A 15844-nucleotide genomic window follows, 5' to 3' on the forward strand; every position below is an offset into this window, starting at 1 on the left:
CGTCATGGATCTGGCTGGCAGGCGTTGGCAGGGAGTGTTTGGGCAGGACGGCCAGCGTCCCTGGACGCCGAAGTTGGCGGCCGGATTCTGGCCATGGACTACGTGGACTGCAGACTCACTGAGTTTAGCGGGACGTCCGCGAGTCGGGGCACGTATTCAGCCTCAACGGGTGGTCCCCTTCATCCAGGGAGAGACAGATGCTCTTGACGGCATGCCTGTGAATGGTGACACTCAAAATGTGCGAGTGTTCTGTAAAGTGCTCAAAGCAGCCTCATAGGCACACTGTGAAGGAGTCAGCCGCTGATGCCGACAAGCCAAGCAGAGACTCTCTGGCCGGGCCTCCGGAAACGTCTGCTATGCTCTGCAGCTACGATTCTGCCCCCCCTCCCCCGCGAATACATTTCACGCGCCATGGCAGATAATGTTCTGTTCCTGCCCAAAGAACTTCAGTTGCTCACATCCTGGTGATGGGGATGCAGCCCTGGTCAACCTTCTACTCAGAGATAGCAGAGAAGAAAAAGGATGTTTTCTCTAATAAAGGATCTCGGGATTAATAGGGCGGAAGTAAGGCCCATGTTCTTTAATAGAGACCTTCAGGAAAGTGTTTTGACAAAGTAGAGAAGAAATCCAGTGACCTCTTACAGACTAACACCATTTATTCTGGTATGAACTTTCCTGAGAAAAGTTCACTTCATCAGATACAATAGGAGAAAGAAACGTCTTCAGCTCAGTTTGGAAGACAGTTACAGAAGGGGGAGGAGGAAAGACAAAGGAAGATATATATATATACACGCACACACATAGAGAGAGAGAGAGAGAGAGAGAGAGAGAGAGTTTGCAGTCTGGGGAAGGAAGTCTCATTTTATTCAATGGGCCCCACTGCTTGGGAAAATGTTTTTAAGTTTGCAGTCTCCGTCCGGAGAGGAAGAGAATCGGGGAGAACTTTTCAGGTTCGGGCAGGCAGCCTCCTCTCCGTTCTGCCCACGTACTGACCGCCTGGTCAGCTCTGAACTGATCCTGATTTCCTCCTTCCAGCCTTTTCGATCCGGCTGATCGCCTTTCCAGGGAGTGTTTGTCCCGTAAAACGGCCGGGAAGTTCCTTGGACAGGCTTCCTTTGCCAATCCACAAAACTCTCCACCCCCTTCCATGAAACTGGCTCTCCTGTGGATGAGGACAGATTTTGACCTTCACCAGGGCTCGCCGCCCCTCTTCTCCCGAATGCCTTTCCAGGTATAACAGTCTCTGTAGACATGATTCAACTGATTCCGGCGCCCCACACGGGCGTCCTCGCTGGCGCATGCAAATATGCGAGTTGCACCCGAATGCAGAGGTCTCAGTCGCCGCCCCCTCCCCCCCCTTGACTCTGGCGAAGGTGTTGAGATCCGCCAACCATCCAGAAGGGGCACCAGCTAAGCGTCACGTGACCGGGCCTTCCTAAGAAGGATGGGGGCCTGGGCGGGGAGGCGGCTGTAAACTACGTTGGGGAGAACAGAGGGGCATACCTGAAACTGCGTAGGTGTAATTGAAACAGGACCGGGCCCTGAGACTTGAGACTGTGGCTCTCCAGATGTCCATGGATTACATTTACATGAACCCCTGCTAGCATTGACAGGGGCTCATGGTAATTTTAGTCCAGGGACATCTGGCAGACACATTTGGACCACACCTTGTTATACTGATTACAGACTCCATTCCGATACCCCGTCTGGCAGGGAAGTGCAGTAGGTTAGCCTAGCCTACCTTATAGGGTTGTTGTGAGGATAAAACAGAAGAAGGCACACTTTGGTCTCCATGGGGGAGGAAAGAGAGACTAATTCTCGAAGTAGATAAGTGCATTGCACATGTCCAGAACACAATGTGTGGATTCCCTTGAAAACCACTGCTGGAGTATCCATACCAAGGACTTATGAGCACAACAGTGGTGGCTCCCTTCTTACGCTCAGATCATTCCCAGATGCTTAGGTGAACAGGGGACGAACAAGAGCATGTGGACTAGAGGCAATTCAGCAGTGGTGCAAGTTGGTGAAATGACCCCCCCCTCCCATGCTGAAGCCCTTCCTCTATTCATCTCACTTAAGCAGTTCCTTTAAAGGAAGGGCTTCAGAGAAAGGAGTTTGAGGAAGGTAGTGATAACTCTTCCCCTCCCCAGCAGGAGGTCCTGCAATCCGCATCCAGGCTAAGCTCTCCCCCACACACACACACACACACATACACAGTTTGGGGGTTGCTGTTTTCTACCCCTTAACAGGATGTAACGGGGATCCCTTAAAGCCATCCTGAAATATTTACTGTAGAAGGTGGCCCAATCCAACCATGCAATCCTGTGTGCGTTTATTTGGGTTTGAATCTCATTGAACCCAGTGGGACTCACTGCTGAGGTATCCGCTGCAACTAAGATTTCACTCCCCGCTGAAGTCTATGGGATTTACTATGGGAGTTGGTTATGTCCCAACAGTTCATGCATCGTTCCATTCTATACCCACAGATTTCTGTGCATTATTTGTGGTTTTGTGTCTGTGTGCATACTGTTTCTTTCTCCAGGAAGCTCCAGGCAGTGTACATGGTTCTCCCTTCCTTCATTATACCCTCATAACAATTCTGTGAGGTGGGTAAGACTGGGATGGGAAGGGGGGGATTTGTACTCTGGTCTCTCCATTGCTACTCCAGCACTGGCAGCACTGCACCACACTGGCGTGGGAAATCCACGATGATGGTCCTGAGATTCTGGCTTGTGCAGAAAATCTGGAAGCTTTAAAAATTAACCTGCAGGCAATGCAACCTGGTGCTCATTTCCCCCCTGCCAGCCTATTCAGGCTTCCATGAATTTGGGAGCGAGGAGGAGAGCTTCTAAAGCACTGGTACCCATAGCAGTCTGGCTGGAGTCCCTCCAGCTTTTTTGTTGTCGTTTGTTACTGATATGAGGTCTGATCCTATGCAGTTCTACTCAGAAATCAGCCTTACTGACTTCAGTGTGGCTTACTCTCAGGTAACTCCATCTTTAAGAACACCACTGTTGGTAATATAAAGTTCCAGATGATTCTTAAATAATTTCTGCCGGGATATTAATGTACACCAGAGGGAGCAAAGGAACGGGCCCTAGTTCTTCAGGGAAGCTGGGTGTTGACTACAACCTGGCTGCATTCAGATCAATAGCTGTTTGGGGATCGATTTCAGGAGATGCTGAACTGCAGCAATTACTTGGAGACAAATCCCGTTGATGAGAAAGGGGCTTAATTCCTAGGGAACCTTTGATATTGGGCTGCCAGGCTGAAGCACGAACCAGATTCATTGAGGTTGGACTTCAGTGACATCAAGTGAGAATTCAGTCCTTTTGAAGAAAGATGCATTTATAGGCTTCCTGAAGAGGAGGACATGATTTTGTCTCTCAACAATCCCCCCACCCTCTCTCTCTCTCATAAAGGAAACCTGCTTTAGTGTATGTTTAACAGTGGAGCCATACATGGATTTTAGTCCATGTTTAATCACCAACATGCCTTTCATTGCATGTGAAGAATACATACATGTATTTGGGCATATGTACACCAAGAAAACAAAAATAAAGAAATGCATTCTATTTGCAGGACTTATTTATCCCCCCCCGACTGGTTTTAATAGTTTTAATTAAACAACCAACGTACAGCAAACAGTGTAATGAACCAGGAATTACAGAATTAGAGAACAACACACTAAAATCAGTGTAATGCTAAGGACATAACTGGATTACAAAGTGAGACAGACAGTGTAATCACATAATAGCGACTGAACAAAGCTGCACAAACTGTACTTTCCTATCCAACTGCCCTCTGTAAAGGGAATCAGTTTAGACCCCACGTATTTATGTACTGGGTGGGGAAATTAAAAAAAGCAAAGGTGGTGGGGGAGGGAGAGATTTAGCAATCCTACTCAGATCTGATTATCCAGAAGACCTAGTAGAATAATAAACTGAAGGTGAAAGGAAAAATGCAACAAACAGCAGCCTTAAATGATAAAACACATATCCAAGGTCAAAAGGCAGGGGTAGTCAAACTGCGGCCCTCCAGATGTCCATGGACTACAATTCCCATGAGACCCTGTCAGCGAATGCATTAGCTGGCAGGGGCTCATGGGAATTGTAGCCCATGGACATCTGGAGGGCCACAGTTTGACTACCACTGTCAAAAGGAAAGCTGAGGACCTACATAAGCCTTTGCAAAGAGCCTCATGTTCAGCAGCTGAGTTTGATTCCTATAATATTTATCTGAGGACATCTTCACACACTCACCAGTTATCACAATTTTCCTTATGCAATTGGCAGCCCCCATGGCCAGGTGATTGTGATACATTCTAAATAGGCTGCAACCCCCGAGGGGCATCTTCTACACTACTCAGGCATCTTCTACACTACTTGATGATTTAATGTACAACTTTCTCAGGTAGTGTTACAAGCCAGACCCTGTATCTTTGGTATGCAGATTTGAGCAGGAAATAAGGCTTCTTTTGCTGATTGCTAATTAACAACAAGTTGTTAAAAGCACAAGAGATGTTGCTGTTTCTTTTTGGGTCAGCTGGCAATCCTGTTCTCTGGGACCAACAAAGCAACAATATTCTAAATACACAATTATCAAAGCATTTTTTTTTGGGGGGGTGCTTTAAGTAGAGTGAACTTAGCAGTGTCATACTAAGAACACTTTTGTAGGACTAAGTCCCATTGGAATAGACTTGAGGAAGCTGCGCAAGATTCTTAGGTTTTGGTTTGTGAGTTTGTGGGAATGGTTTCTGGTTGATGAGTTCTTATGGGTATAAATGTCACAAATAAACTGTAACTTATGGTTTGTTAAGTGCAGCTAAACATTCCTTGTAAAATGTCAAAACTAACTTGGATCAAAACATCAAAACCATTAATGATGTTGTTGACTTTACATAATGCCACCCCCAACCCACTCAAATCAACATAGGCATTTCAGTTTGGGCTGTTAAGGAAGTGTGTCTGTTTAAATTGGCAAAGACATAAAACCCAAAGTAGAAACTCCAAAGGAAGAACACTGACTACAAATCTATTTCTGAATATTATATTGGCAAATAACAGAAGGGTTCAGGGAAATACACAGTGATTTGTTGCAAAAGGTGCCATATAAAAATAACTAGAAGCCCAGCATATCTCAAAAAAGTTATGGTGCTATGAAGAAAGGCAGTGCAATATGTCTGGTGACCTGGTTTTTAACAAAGGTTCTGTGCCTTAAGCAGCAGCATAATATAGGGATTCCCAGACATCAAGAGATGAAGCTTACTCATCACTTTACCTTCATTCATTCATTCATTCATTCATTCATTCATTTTCATTCATTCATTTTCATTCATTCATTCATTCATTCATTCATTCATTCATTCATTCATTCATTCATTCATTCATTCATTCATTCATTCATTCATGGGATTTATATTCCATCCCATCTTTTCTGAAATACAGGGTGGATGTTATTATTTCATGTATTAGAAGAAGAAGAAGAGTTGTTTTTTATATGCCACTTTTCTCTACCAGAAGGTGTTTCAAAGTGGCTTACAAGCCCCTTCCCTGTCCTCTCCCTGCAAGAGCCACCCTGTGAGGTAGGGGAGACTGAGAGAACCCTGATATTACTGTTCAGTCAGAACAGCTTTATCAGTGCAGTGGAGAGCCCAAGATCACCCAGCTGGCTCCATGTGGAGGAAAATGGAGAATCAAACCCAGCTTGCCAGGTTAGAAGTCAGCGCTCCTAACCACTGCACCCAGCTTATTATTTTTAATTGTATTATTTTATTTAAATTTATTTTTATTATTTAAATTTATAGGCTGCCCCTTTTGCACCAGCATTAGGAAAATCTTTTATTTCTGTCAACTGCATAGTTACAAAGCTGGTAATCCTAAAGAGAATTTGATTGTGAGACTTTCCGTTTTAACTTTCATCTATGCCTTGAAATTGTTGCTTGATCTTCAGACCTGACAATGAGAAGCAGTTTTAGACTTTTCCTACTCTATACTAAGTAGCTGTTCAAGCCACAGAAGCAAAGAGGTGGTTAAAAACAAAGTATATTGCAACCTTCAGCCCTTCAGGGGTGACTAAATGTACCTTTCAGTGAACCAGGGACAGTTTCCTTTTTCTAGAGGTATCAAACTATGTCCATCCTAGTTTCTCTTTGAGCTGTCTACAGAGGATAACATTAAGTTTAAGAGCACCCCCATCGTAAATACATTTTATTTGGATTTTCTTCTTAGAAATATTTGCTATTGGTTAATGCAAATTGTATTTCAACTCACGGAACATGCTTCCAACTAAATGGGCCTGGAACTAAAGTGCCAATTAAAAAGAGGGAAGTGTTTATTTGTGATGCTTGTACCTATTTAGCTTTGGCGGTAGACTAGCAACATGTGCTTTCAGATCATTATCTGACCATAAAGCTGTTTATTTTTGGTGTCAGCGTACAGAACACTATTCTGTTGGCTAATCTGTAATTTATCAGTTGATAAAACACTTTGGGGTTGGGATTTTTTAAAAGTTGGACTGGTTGATCAACGCAAGGCAATTTACAATTGGAATGTAGTTTTGTTTTGTTTTGTTTAAATGCAGTGGTGTTTCCTCTAAAGAAGGTGTTTACCAGGGTTATTTTCTTTTCCATGGTTCTGGACATAAGAGGCCATATCTCAAAAAGAATATTGCAGAACTGGAAACTGCAAGCTGGGATGGCATGCATTGTAGTAGCAATGGACAAATTCAAGTTCAGTTCAGAGTTTGGGGAGGCCCCTAAAATGAACCAAGCTGAAAAGGCTCACAGCCATTTAAACCTAACAGCTAATGGGTAGACCTTCCTGCTCAACTGAACCAAACTGGGCAATAGTTTGGTAAATGTTGGGGGAAGGTGCCTTCCCCAAACTGGTTTGGAGGCTATGCAATGGGTCAAGATCATGATGAAGTTTAGCTTGTGAATCAGTTTGTGTCCACCCTTACTTAGTAGCTATCTCCCTTGACACCAAAGTTTTAGAAATTGACTGTCAGTTGTCCTTGCCCATACCAGTTGTTTTAATTATTAAGGAAGGAATTTTAACTCTAGGGTGTGTCCCTCAGATGAAACTCAAAGAGTTATCTACTGATTTTTCAAAAGAGCTAGAAACCAAAAGATCAACCAAGCAGGAATTCTGCTATTCAAGTTGATTATTCAGTTTTCTTTAGTAATGTTGAATGGTTGGCTGGGTCTTGATCCCCTTGGAGAGTTTATTTCCTCTATAAGAGGATGTAGTATCATAGATTATAGTTTAGTCAGTTTTGCTGCTCTTCCTTTATACATCGACCTTGGAGTTGGTGAGTTCTTGAGAGGTGAACACTTGCCCCTGATAGCTATACCTATCCTACTGGGGAACATAACGCTTGGCTCTTGGGGCCATTTCCTGCATTCTGCAGGAATCCCTAGGTTGTCTTTTCAAAGTAGTTTTGGACTCAAAAGAAGGAACTGGAGCACCTTTCAGATGGGCAAAATCTGACCATACATGAGAATTCTAAATTGTGACCCCCATCTTATAGAATGGCCTGCCTGAATAGGCCAAGAAAGCTCCCTCTTTGGCTTTCCACAAACTATGCAAAACTCAATTATTGAGACCTTTTCTACACAGATAATAGGGCTGTTCTGCAATGATATAGTTCAGGAAGATACCTTGGGTTAGGGACTGTGATTTATACCACTGTGTATAGATCATTATGCCTGTCGCTATAAGTACCCTGCCCCTCCCATTTAGGTCAGGGTGGTTACCAACAAAAAATATACAATATAATATGCTTTGCATGGTTAAAACAGTTACTATGTGAATGTGTTAAAATTATATTATTAAAAACCACCCTCTAAAACCTTATGGGGAGGGGCTAATTTATTGTTTTGTGGGTAGGATTCTCAGGCAGGGAAGCCAGCATTTCCTTGATGCTAGTTTCCTAGCACAACACATGGGGCACGCATATGCTTGGCAGAACAGCTCCTCTGGAACTGAGGGTTCCATGTCAGTATCATTTTTGGGAGGCAATCTATCCCCTCTTTCCAGAGAACAGCTGCTTTCTCTACCCTACTCTTCACCAATGTGCCAGAATCTCAACCTGGAAGGGGGGTAGTGGTGGTGGGGGGTGTTCTTTGCTTCCTTCCTGATCCTTCCTGATGCAAACTCCTCTCTTTCCATTCAGTACTTCCTTCCTGAGATATCCTGATGCTAATATGTCTTTACATTCATTGTCTGTCATTCAGTTCCTGCTGTGACTCCTGCTGAAAGCTGTCACTGCTAAAATGGCATTCTGATGCCTCATTTAGTATTCGTTGATTACTGGGTTGCTCTTATCTTAATTATGAATGGTCTTTCCCACACTCATTCCTACCTGGCTGAATGGAAAACCTATGGAAGAGAGTTTCTTAGGGGATTAAGCAGTTAGGTGCCAGCAGTTGAGCTAATGTGTTGGGGAGTGGAGGAGTGCTTTCACAAATTGCTATATACATATCCCAAGCCAAATTCCAATGTGTCTTCTCCCACAAACATTTCTGCTTTGTATGTGTGGAAAGGAGCAGAAGGTACCATGTTTTAATATATCCAGACATCTAAGAACCTGAAAACACACTTTGACTTGTGGCAGAAAACATCAAGCCTTAGTAATTACTTTAAGGTGACCAGATTTTAACATTGGTAAAGCGGGACACCATTGACCGGGGGGGGGGGATTTCTTGATTAAAAATTTGGTCTATATGGAGCAACAAAAATTTTCATAGCATGCATAGAATACAAAAATAGTAGTGTAATATATATATATATTTACTTGCAACATAAGTAAACATAATTTACCAGATGCCTCCAAAAGTGGGACAATCTGGTCACCTTAAATTATTTTTGTTGTTAGTAGCTGGAGGATTTTTGCTGATTCAAGAACATCTCTGTCTGTGGTGAGGTAAATAGTCTCCAGGTTCTCAAGAAAGGTAATCAGGTTGTCAGGAGGGACTGTTATCTTTCTTGAGAACTTTAAAATGCTTGCCTAAATCCATGTTTTCTGCAAAAAAACTCTTCACATCCAGGAGTATTTTTGTGCCCATATATTTTGGGGGCTGGCTTTACAAACCATGCCAATAGCGAAATAATTGGGCAGGGGATAATATGGCTTTAGAGCCACTTTTCTATGCACTCTGCAGAAATAATGAGATTTCACAGCATACACTTAACATGAATTGATGTTGCTTTGCAGGAAATTAAAACCAATTATGCAGTAAAAACCCTGAGCTATAGAGGGCAGTACTGGATGATGGAAAAAGAAATTACATATTTAATTAAAGTTGTGTAACAGTCCAAATTTGGAAACACTATCTTATCTGCCATAAGAAGGTCTTCCAGTATAAACAAGTTTATCTGGAAGAATAAGAGACCAGGAATTGTATTCAAAGTTTTACAAGATGATAAAAAGAGGGGGATTAGGTCTTCCAGACCTCAAATTATATTACCATGCAGCAGGTCTGACTTGGATTACAGATTGGATCAAAGATTCAATGAAAAGAGACCTGAAGCTTGAGAAATTTGGCCTGACTCAAGGTTTCTATATTCTGTTACTGTTCAGGGATAAAAAAATCAGAATTTGGGTTACCACATATGGGGAAATGCAGATGTAATGGTGTTAAAGGGTATTTTTCCACATGTGGTGGAATTGTAATGTGGTTAAGAAATTTTTGGGAAAAGTTCATGATAAATTGCAGATAGTTTAAAATGTAAATTTCTATTGGACCCCCAAATATAGTATTAAGTATTGCACCTCGAGGCTTACTGAAACGTGTTGGAAAACAGCTCTCTGTGCGATGTCTCCTGACTTGTGGGGGTGCAAACAGGAACTCTCTTACCATAGAGTTAGTGAGATAGAGAGGAACACTGACCACTCACTTTTGATCTCACTGATCTGTCCCTAGAGGGTACTTTCCTTTTCCCCCAGTCTCCACTCCCTTTCTCCTCCATCTCTCCAGCAAGCAATATGATGGCAGGGAGGTGCCTCAAGCATCTCTCTCCATCCAGCTATTTAGAATAGAATGGGAACCTTATCTTTACCTCTAAGTATGTAGTATTTTTTATTAAATAGTTTGTTATATTAGTCAAGTACCACGTTTGTGAATGTGTGATTCTTTGTTTGTTGTTTTCATTCCACATGCACTCTGCCTCCCCGCTGTGTTACTTGCCTCAGCAAGACACTCTGCTGACTTTAAGACTTTACCAATCCTTAATATCCAATAAAATGAACAGACTTTTTTTGCAAAAAGACTTGCAGTCCCCTTGTGCTGGAAACAACAACCTCCACATACAAATGCATAGATTCCAAAACTTCCAGAACTCACTGTGATGGTTAAATTAACTAACCTGGTCAATTCTTAACTGGAGATCCTGGGGATCGATCGATCGATCGATCTATCGATCTATCGATCTATCTATCTATCTATCTATCTATCTATCTATCTATCTATCTATCTATCTATCTATCTATCTATCTATCTATCTATCTATCTATCTATCTATCTCTATCCCATAAATTATCGATGGGTCTGTGTATATATTCTGTGCATCTCATATGACACTATGCAAATACAACATTTTATATTTGACACAATTTTGTGTATGATTTATCATGATAAGGAATTTCCTCCCACTGCAAACTAGTCTTGAGTACTTGGGGAATAATGTTCAGCATGTGCGTGCCCCATGTGTTGTGCCTGTAGTCCTGGATCCAGCTTGAGGTCTGGGGCAAGATTGTAAGGCAACACTGTAATCGACCAATGCGAAGCTAGATCCCGTCTCCTGACCCCGTCATCTTAGAGTGAAACTGACCAAGAGCGCCCACTGGAAAGATCTATTGTGGGGCTTTTGTAAAGAAGCTGCAGTTGATTGTGTTTCTTTGGTTTCGTTTTGGTTCTTGGTCCCTCATGTTGGCACAATAAAGAGCCGAAATGAACTCCTACCAGTGCCCTTGTCTCTGAGCCCACACAAATCACAAACATTTTTTCTTCACTAACCAAGGGGAAGAAATGATGTACTGGAAGGACTACGTGTCGGAGCGATTATACCTTCCGTTGAGCTCATGCCGAAATCATTGCCCCCACCAGCCAAGAACGGCGTTGCCCTCGCCCGGATCGCAGCCAGGGAAAAACCTTTCTAAGCCTGAAATCCCGGGGAGGCCCGGAGCCCTGGCTTCTGTCTGTGGGCAGAGTTGCCCCTCTCCCGCCATCACCCCTGCGGCGCCCGCTTGATTCGGGTCCCGCTGGGTCTCCGCCCGCCCGGCTTCCTCTCCGACCCTCGCTCGCCGCAGGGGGCGCCCTCGTCCACCTCAGCCCGCCGGGCTCCTCGTCGGGAGTCCGCGTCCGGGCTCGTTGCTAGGCGCCCGCGCGTCCCTCGGCTCCTGCGCCCGCCCAGAGGCTGCCGAGGCTGAAAGAGGCCGCCGAGCGAGCCCCGCGAGCAGGACGGCGCTCGAATGTCGCCGCTGCGGACCGGCCCGAAGAAGGGAGGTGCGAGAGAGACTGGAGCTGGGCCGGGCTCGCCGGGGGGGGAGGCCTGTTGCCGCCTAGCGGGCCCCTTCATGCTGCGGGGAGACGTCGCTGGAGACGGGGGGGGGGGGGGGGAGGCGGTGGAGCCGGAGGAGGGCGGGGCTTGGAGCGGGGAGGGACGTTGGAAGCGGCCGTTTCCTGCAGCTGAACGGGCCTCTGTCAGCTGGAGATTAGGTGTGATCGCAGGGGGGATCTCCAGCCGTCGCCGGAAGGTTGGCCACCCCCTTCTCAACGTGCATAAGCGGAAACTCTCCCCGGTCAGAGAGGCCCTGTTGTTAGTGGTAAGAATTGCAACAGGGGCAGGTCTCCTCAAGACATCCTCTGGGTCAGGAAAACCTCCTGCTGTTGAAAAAATGACCAAGCAGTTGGGAGGAATGAAAAAGAAGGCGGAAACACCAAAACAATAAGATTGATTGATGCAGAATTTTAGTTGACTGATTAGGAATCTCTGAGAAGGAGATTTTGAAAAGCGATTCACTATTTTTAAAACACAAGTGTTATAAAGCTTGAAGTTTGGAAGCAGGGTCTTCAAAGAGAGAAGGAAGAAGACCTGTTGCTGCTAAAAGTGCCATTTAAGACCATTCGTGTGTATTTCACAGTTCTTTTTATTCCTTTTATTAATAATATACATTTCTATTCCACCTTTACATCTAACTCAGGATATACTAATTATTAGGATTAATTTTATGTCTCTTTCAGCCCCAAATTGGTTTCCAAAGTATTGCTATGGCTGGCAGTTGCTGTAATAAAATTTGATTGATTGGTTTCCAAAGTATCAAGTTAAAACTAATACAGATATTGAATAAAATATAATGCACACATGCTTGGAGAATGGGTTGACAGCAGTATCTCAGTCCTTTCTCTACCTGGCCTAAACATATTGGTTAACAAATTCATATACTGACAATGCAATCTTATGCAGAGTTATTCCAGTCTAAGCCAAGTGGAATAATTTACTCTACTTTCTCTAATGAATACCCAGATACCAATGGGGATTTTTTTTTAAGAATCGAAAAGCAAGTTAGGTTTGATAAATATCAATAATATTGGTTGTTTGGTATATGCCAGATGTCCTGTTTGAGAAATGAGAGACTTAAATGATACAAGTATTACATTTTCTGAACTAGAGCTACAACCCTGTGTCACTTTCTTGAGAGTAAGTCCCACCAGACAGAGTAGGATTTGCTTTGCAGAAAATATGCATAGGATTGTACTGCTCTGTCTTTTTGGTGTCACTCATTATTGCGCCGTTCTACCACTCACGGGATTTTGGTTTTTTCTGTTTTCTCCTTTTCAGCCCCTGAAAGTGCACGGAAATGGCTAGAAAACATTTTGGACTAAGCTATTTGGAAGAACTGGCTTTGCTTAAGGAACGTGATAATATACGCAGAGAATCTCGGCAGGAATTTCTGAAGTTTAAACAAAAAGCAGATGATGCTCAAAGAACTCTGAACAAACAAGCATTTGAAGTTACATCACCAAATCTATCAAATCAGCCAGAACCTAATTTTGGCCAGAGTCCACAGAGTCCTTTCCTTCATGAAAATACAGATCTTCCTGTTGAGTGGGATATTTCTAAAAGTGTGAAAACAAATCTCTCTTCTGATGTATCAGTCATGGAACATCAGACACATCTTGAAATGCAACAAAAGAAATCCAAAAAAGAAAATAGTAGGGTAGGCAGTCTCTTAGAGGAAGAGGAGAAGGGGCCAGTAGCAATAGCCTCTTTAGTAGGTACTGCTAAACAAGTCAGCATATTAAAGAAACCACAGCCCTCACAAAAACCCACATTCAAAAAGTTTGTTCGTGTACAGTTGAGGTCTGAAAAGCCTGTCATTCCTCAACAAGAAGTCTGTGATACTGAACAACCAGAGCAAAAAATATATTCTCAGTTTCAGAGTACGGGAACTGTAGGTACCAGCTCTGTCGCAAGAGAAACAGACCACTTCAATACTGTGGATTCCAAATCAAGTGAAAAGCATGCTAAAATTACAAAAGAAATTTCAAAGCCAAGTATACTAAATCAATTTCTTGACTTTGATGGCTCGCGTACTAGAAAAATGAGTGAGGCATCTAATGTAAAATCTATGTCGGGATCTTTGCAAGAAACTAGAGGCATAAAAAGATCAAAAATATATGAAAAGTCCTCTCCATCAAGTAAGTCACAAATGCAGGATTCCACTCAAAAATTTCCTCCTGGAGTAGTTCCAAGGTCTATAGATGAAATAATTGCTTCACTGCAGTCTACGAGCCCTACGCCTTCAGATCTGAGAATCAAAGAACTTCTAGAGAGTGTTCTTGGCCATGACTACAACATAAAAATAGAAGTAGGTGAACTAGACTGGACTCAGTCTTTTGGGATGAGTGTTTTTTTTAAATGAAAATGGGACTTCTTTTTCAAAATCAGAATATTTGATATATCAGTAAAGTGTTTTATATGTATGCAGAAGACACTGTAATATTCACAGCCAAGTAATTTATATATTTGTTTAGGGTTATTTCTTGGTATGTTTAGGTTTATATCCTGGAGCAACCAAAAACAAAACAAAAAAAATACAATGCTGAAAAATACTACAGTGATCAAATGAAAAGGCCTTAACTGTTTCTGGAACATATTTCATGGAACATGTTTTTACTAGAGCTCTAGGGAATAGGGATCCTGTGTTACCCAGCCTCTTGCTATCCCCAGCAATTTGGGTAACAGAATGATGTGTCCCATTCTGATTGCTTCATTCAGTTGGAACAGAAGAGGCAATGAGAAAGATTAAGGGATTGAAGTACCTTCCCTACATGGAAAGGAAAAAACATTTGGGACATGTCCTTTAGAAAAAAGATAACTAAGAGGGAATATGATAGAAGTGTATAAACGTACACATACTGTCAACAAAATATGATAAATTTTCCTCAGTATTATACTTCAGTAATCAGTGATCAGAGCCTCTTGTGGCGCAGAGTGGTAAGGCAGCTGTCTGAAAGCTTTGCCCATGAGGCTGGGAGTTCAATCCCAGCAGCCAGCTCAAGGTTGACTCAGCCTTCCATCCTTCCGAGGTCGGTAAAATGAGTACCCAGCTTGCTGGGGGGTAAACGGTCATGACTGGGGAAGGCACTGGCAAACCACCCCGTATTGAGTCTGCCATGAAAACGCTAGAGGGCGTCACCCCAAGGGTCAGACATGACTCGGTGCTTGCACAGGGGATACCTTTACCTTTACCTTTACCTTTAATCAGTGATCAGTAATAAATTCAGGACAGGCAACAACTAAATGTATTTTACACAGTATATATTTAATTTGAACAATTTGTTGGTACCAGATGTGGTAACCTGCATAAGACCTTTCTTCCATGAATTGTCTAATCTTAATTTAAATTATTTTCATTGGTAGTAATGCTTATAGAGATTTCTGATGGATTTGTACCATACAAAATGGGAAATAGAGGGTAGACTTGCAGCATTCACTTGATTATTTTGTATAGTCAAAAGTTTAACCACATATCCCATCCATTTTCTTTTGTGTTGGTTCCTATATCAAATACTTGTTTTAAAAAAACTTTGGACGCAAAAATTTGTCAAAGGTAGCCAAATTTAACTCAACCATAGAGATAATAAAACCTTGTGAAGGGTTGGGCTAAAGACATCTTTTATCCAATTTTAAATTAGAACTGCTTCTGAGACTAGGAAACTTCTTTGTGTATTTGCTTCACTCAGTTCGTTATGCTGAACTGTTCCCTTTCCCACTGCAGGAGCTACAATATGTGACATACTAAACCTTCTTGCAGACTTTTGTCATCACAATAATTTCCTAGCTTTCCAAAATTAGATGTTCACAATTTCCTAAATTTCGTATCTGGTTCTCATTCACATTAGTTTAGTGCCTGGTTGTCAGAGTCTGGGAGTCTGTATGAGCGAACATCAGCCCACCAACCAATTGCATAACTTCTTGGTATCTTTTGTGTTGCTGTGACACTATTTTCTATATGCTGGCTAAAGTAGCTCTGCTTGTATATCTATGTAATCATTCTGCTATTGACAAGGCCCACAGCAATAATCCCCATGAGCTTGCAAAATGATCTCTCTCTTTTCCACATTACTGACAACTCTCAGCCTGTTTGTTGTCATAGAATCATGAAGTTTCTTGGTGGATGGGTCTTTTCTAATTTCTCACACTGGGAAGTGGGATAGAATTATTCCCCAAAGACAGAGGTAATGATTAAATTGTGTTTTTTTTTGCGTGTGTTTTTTTACAAAAATGTTCCTGCTTCTGATATCTTGATTCTCAGCAAATTAGTTCATCCAGCTTTT

At 42.6% G+C, this 15844-nt stretch overlaps 1 protein-coding gene across 4 annotated transcripts in view; it reads left to right on the top strand.

The window, feature by feature from the left end:
* Positions 1-11348: 11348 nt before the first annotated feature.
* The window catches only part of TTC6 (tetratricopeptide repeat domain 6), a 95905-nt gene continuing 91409 nt past the window's right edge, over positions 11349-15844 (top strand). For 3 of the 4 annotated variants that reach the window (XM_077323156.1, XM_077323158.1, XM_077323159.1), the window contains exons 1-2: positions 11349-11506; positions 12843-13872. In XM_077323156.1, coding sequence (XP_077179271.1) covers positions 12862-13872 — 1011 coding nt within the window. In that variant the 5' untranslated portion in view covers positions 11349-11506; positions 12843-12861. Of the gene's footprint in view, positions 11507-11686; positions 11827-12842; positions 13873-15844 lie in introns of those variants that run through there. The other variant, XM_077323157.1, reaches the window with a different exon arrangement.

This window comes from Paroedura picta, chromosome 2, assembly GCF_049243985.1.
Source record: "Paroedura picta isolate Pp20150507F chromosome 2, Ppicta_v3.0, whole genome shotgun sequence".
In the NCBI taxonomy this organism is placed as follows: Eukaryota; Metazoa; Chordata; class Lepidosauria; order Squamata; family Gekkonidae; genus Paroedura; species Paroedura picta.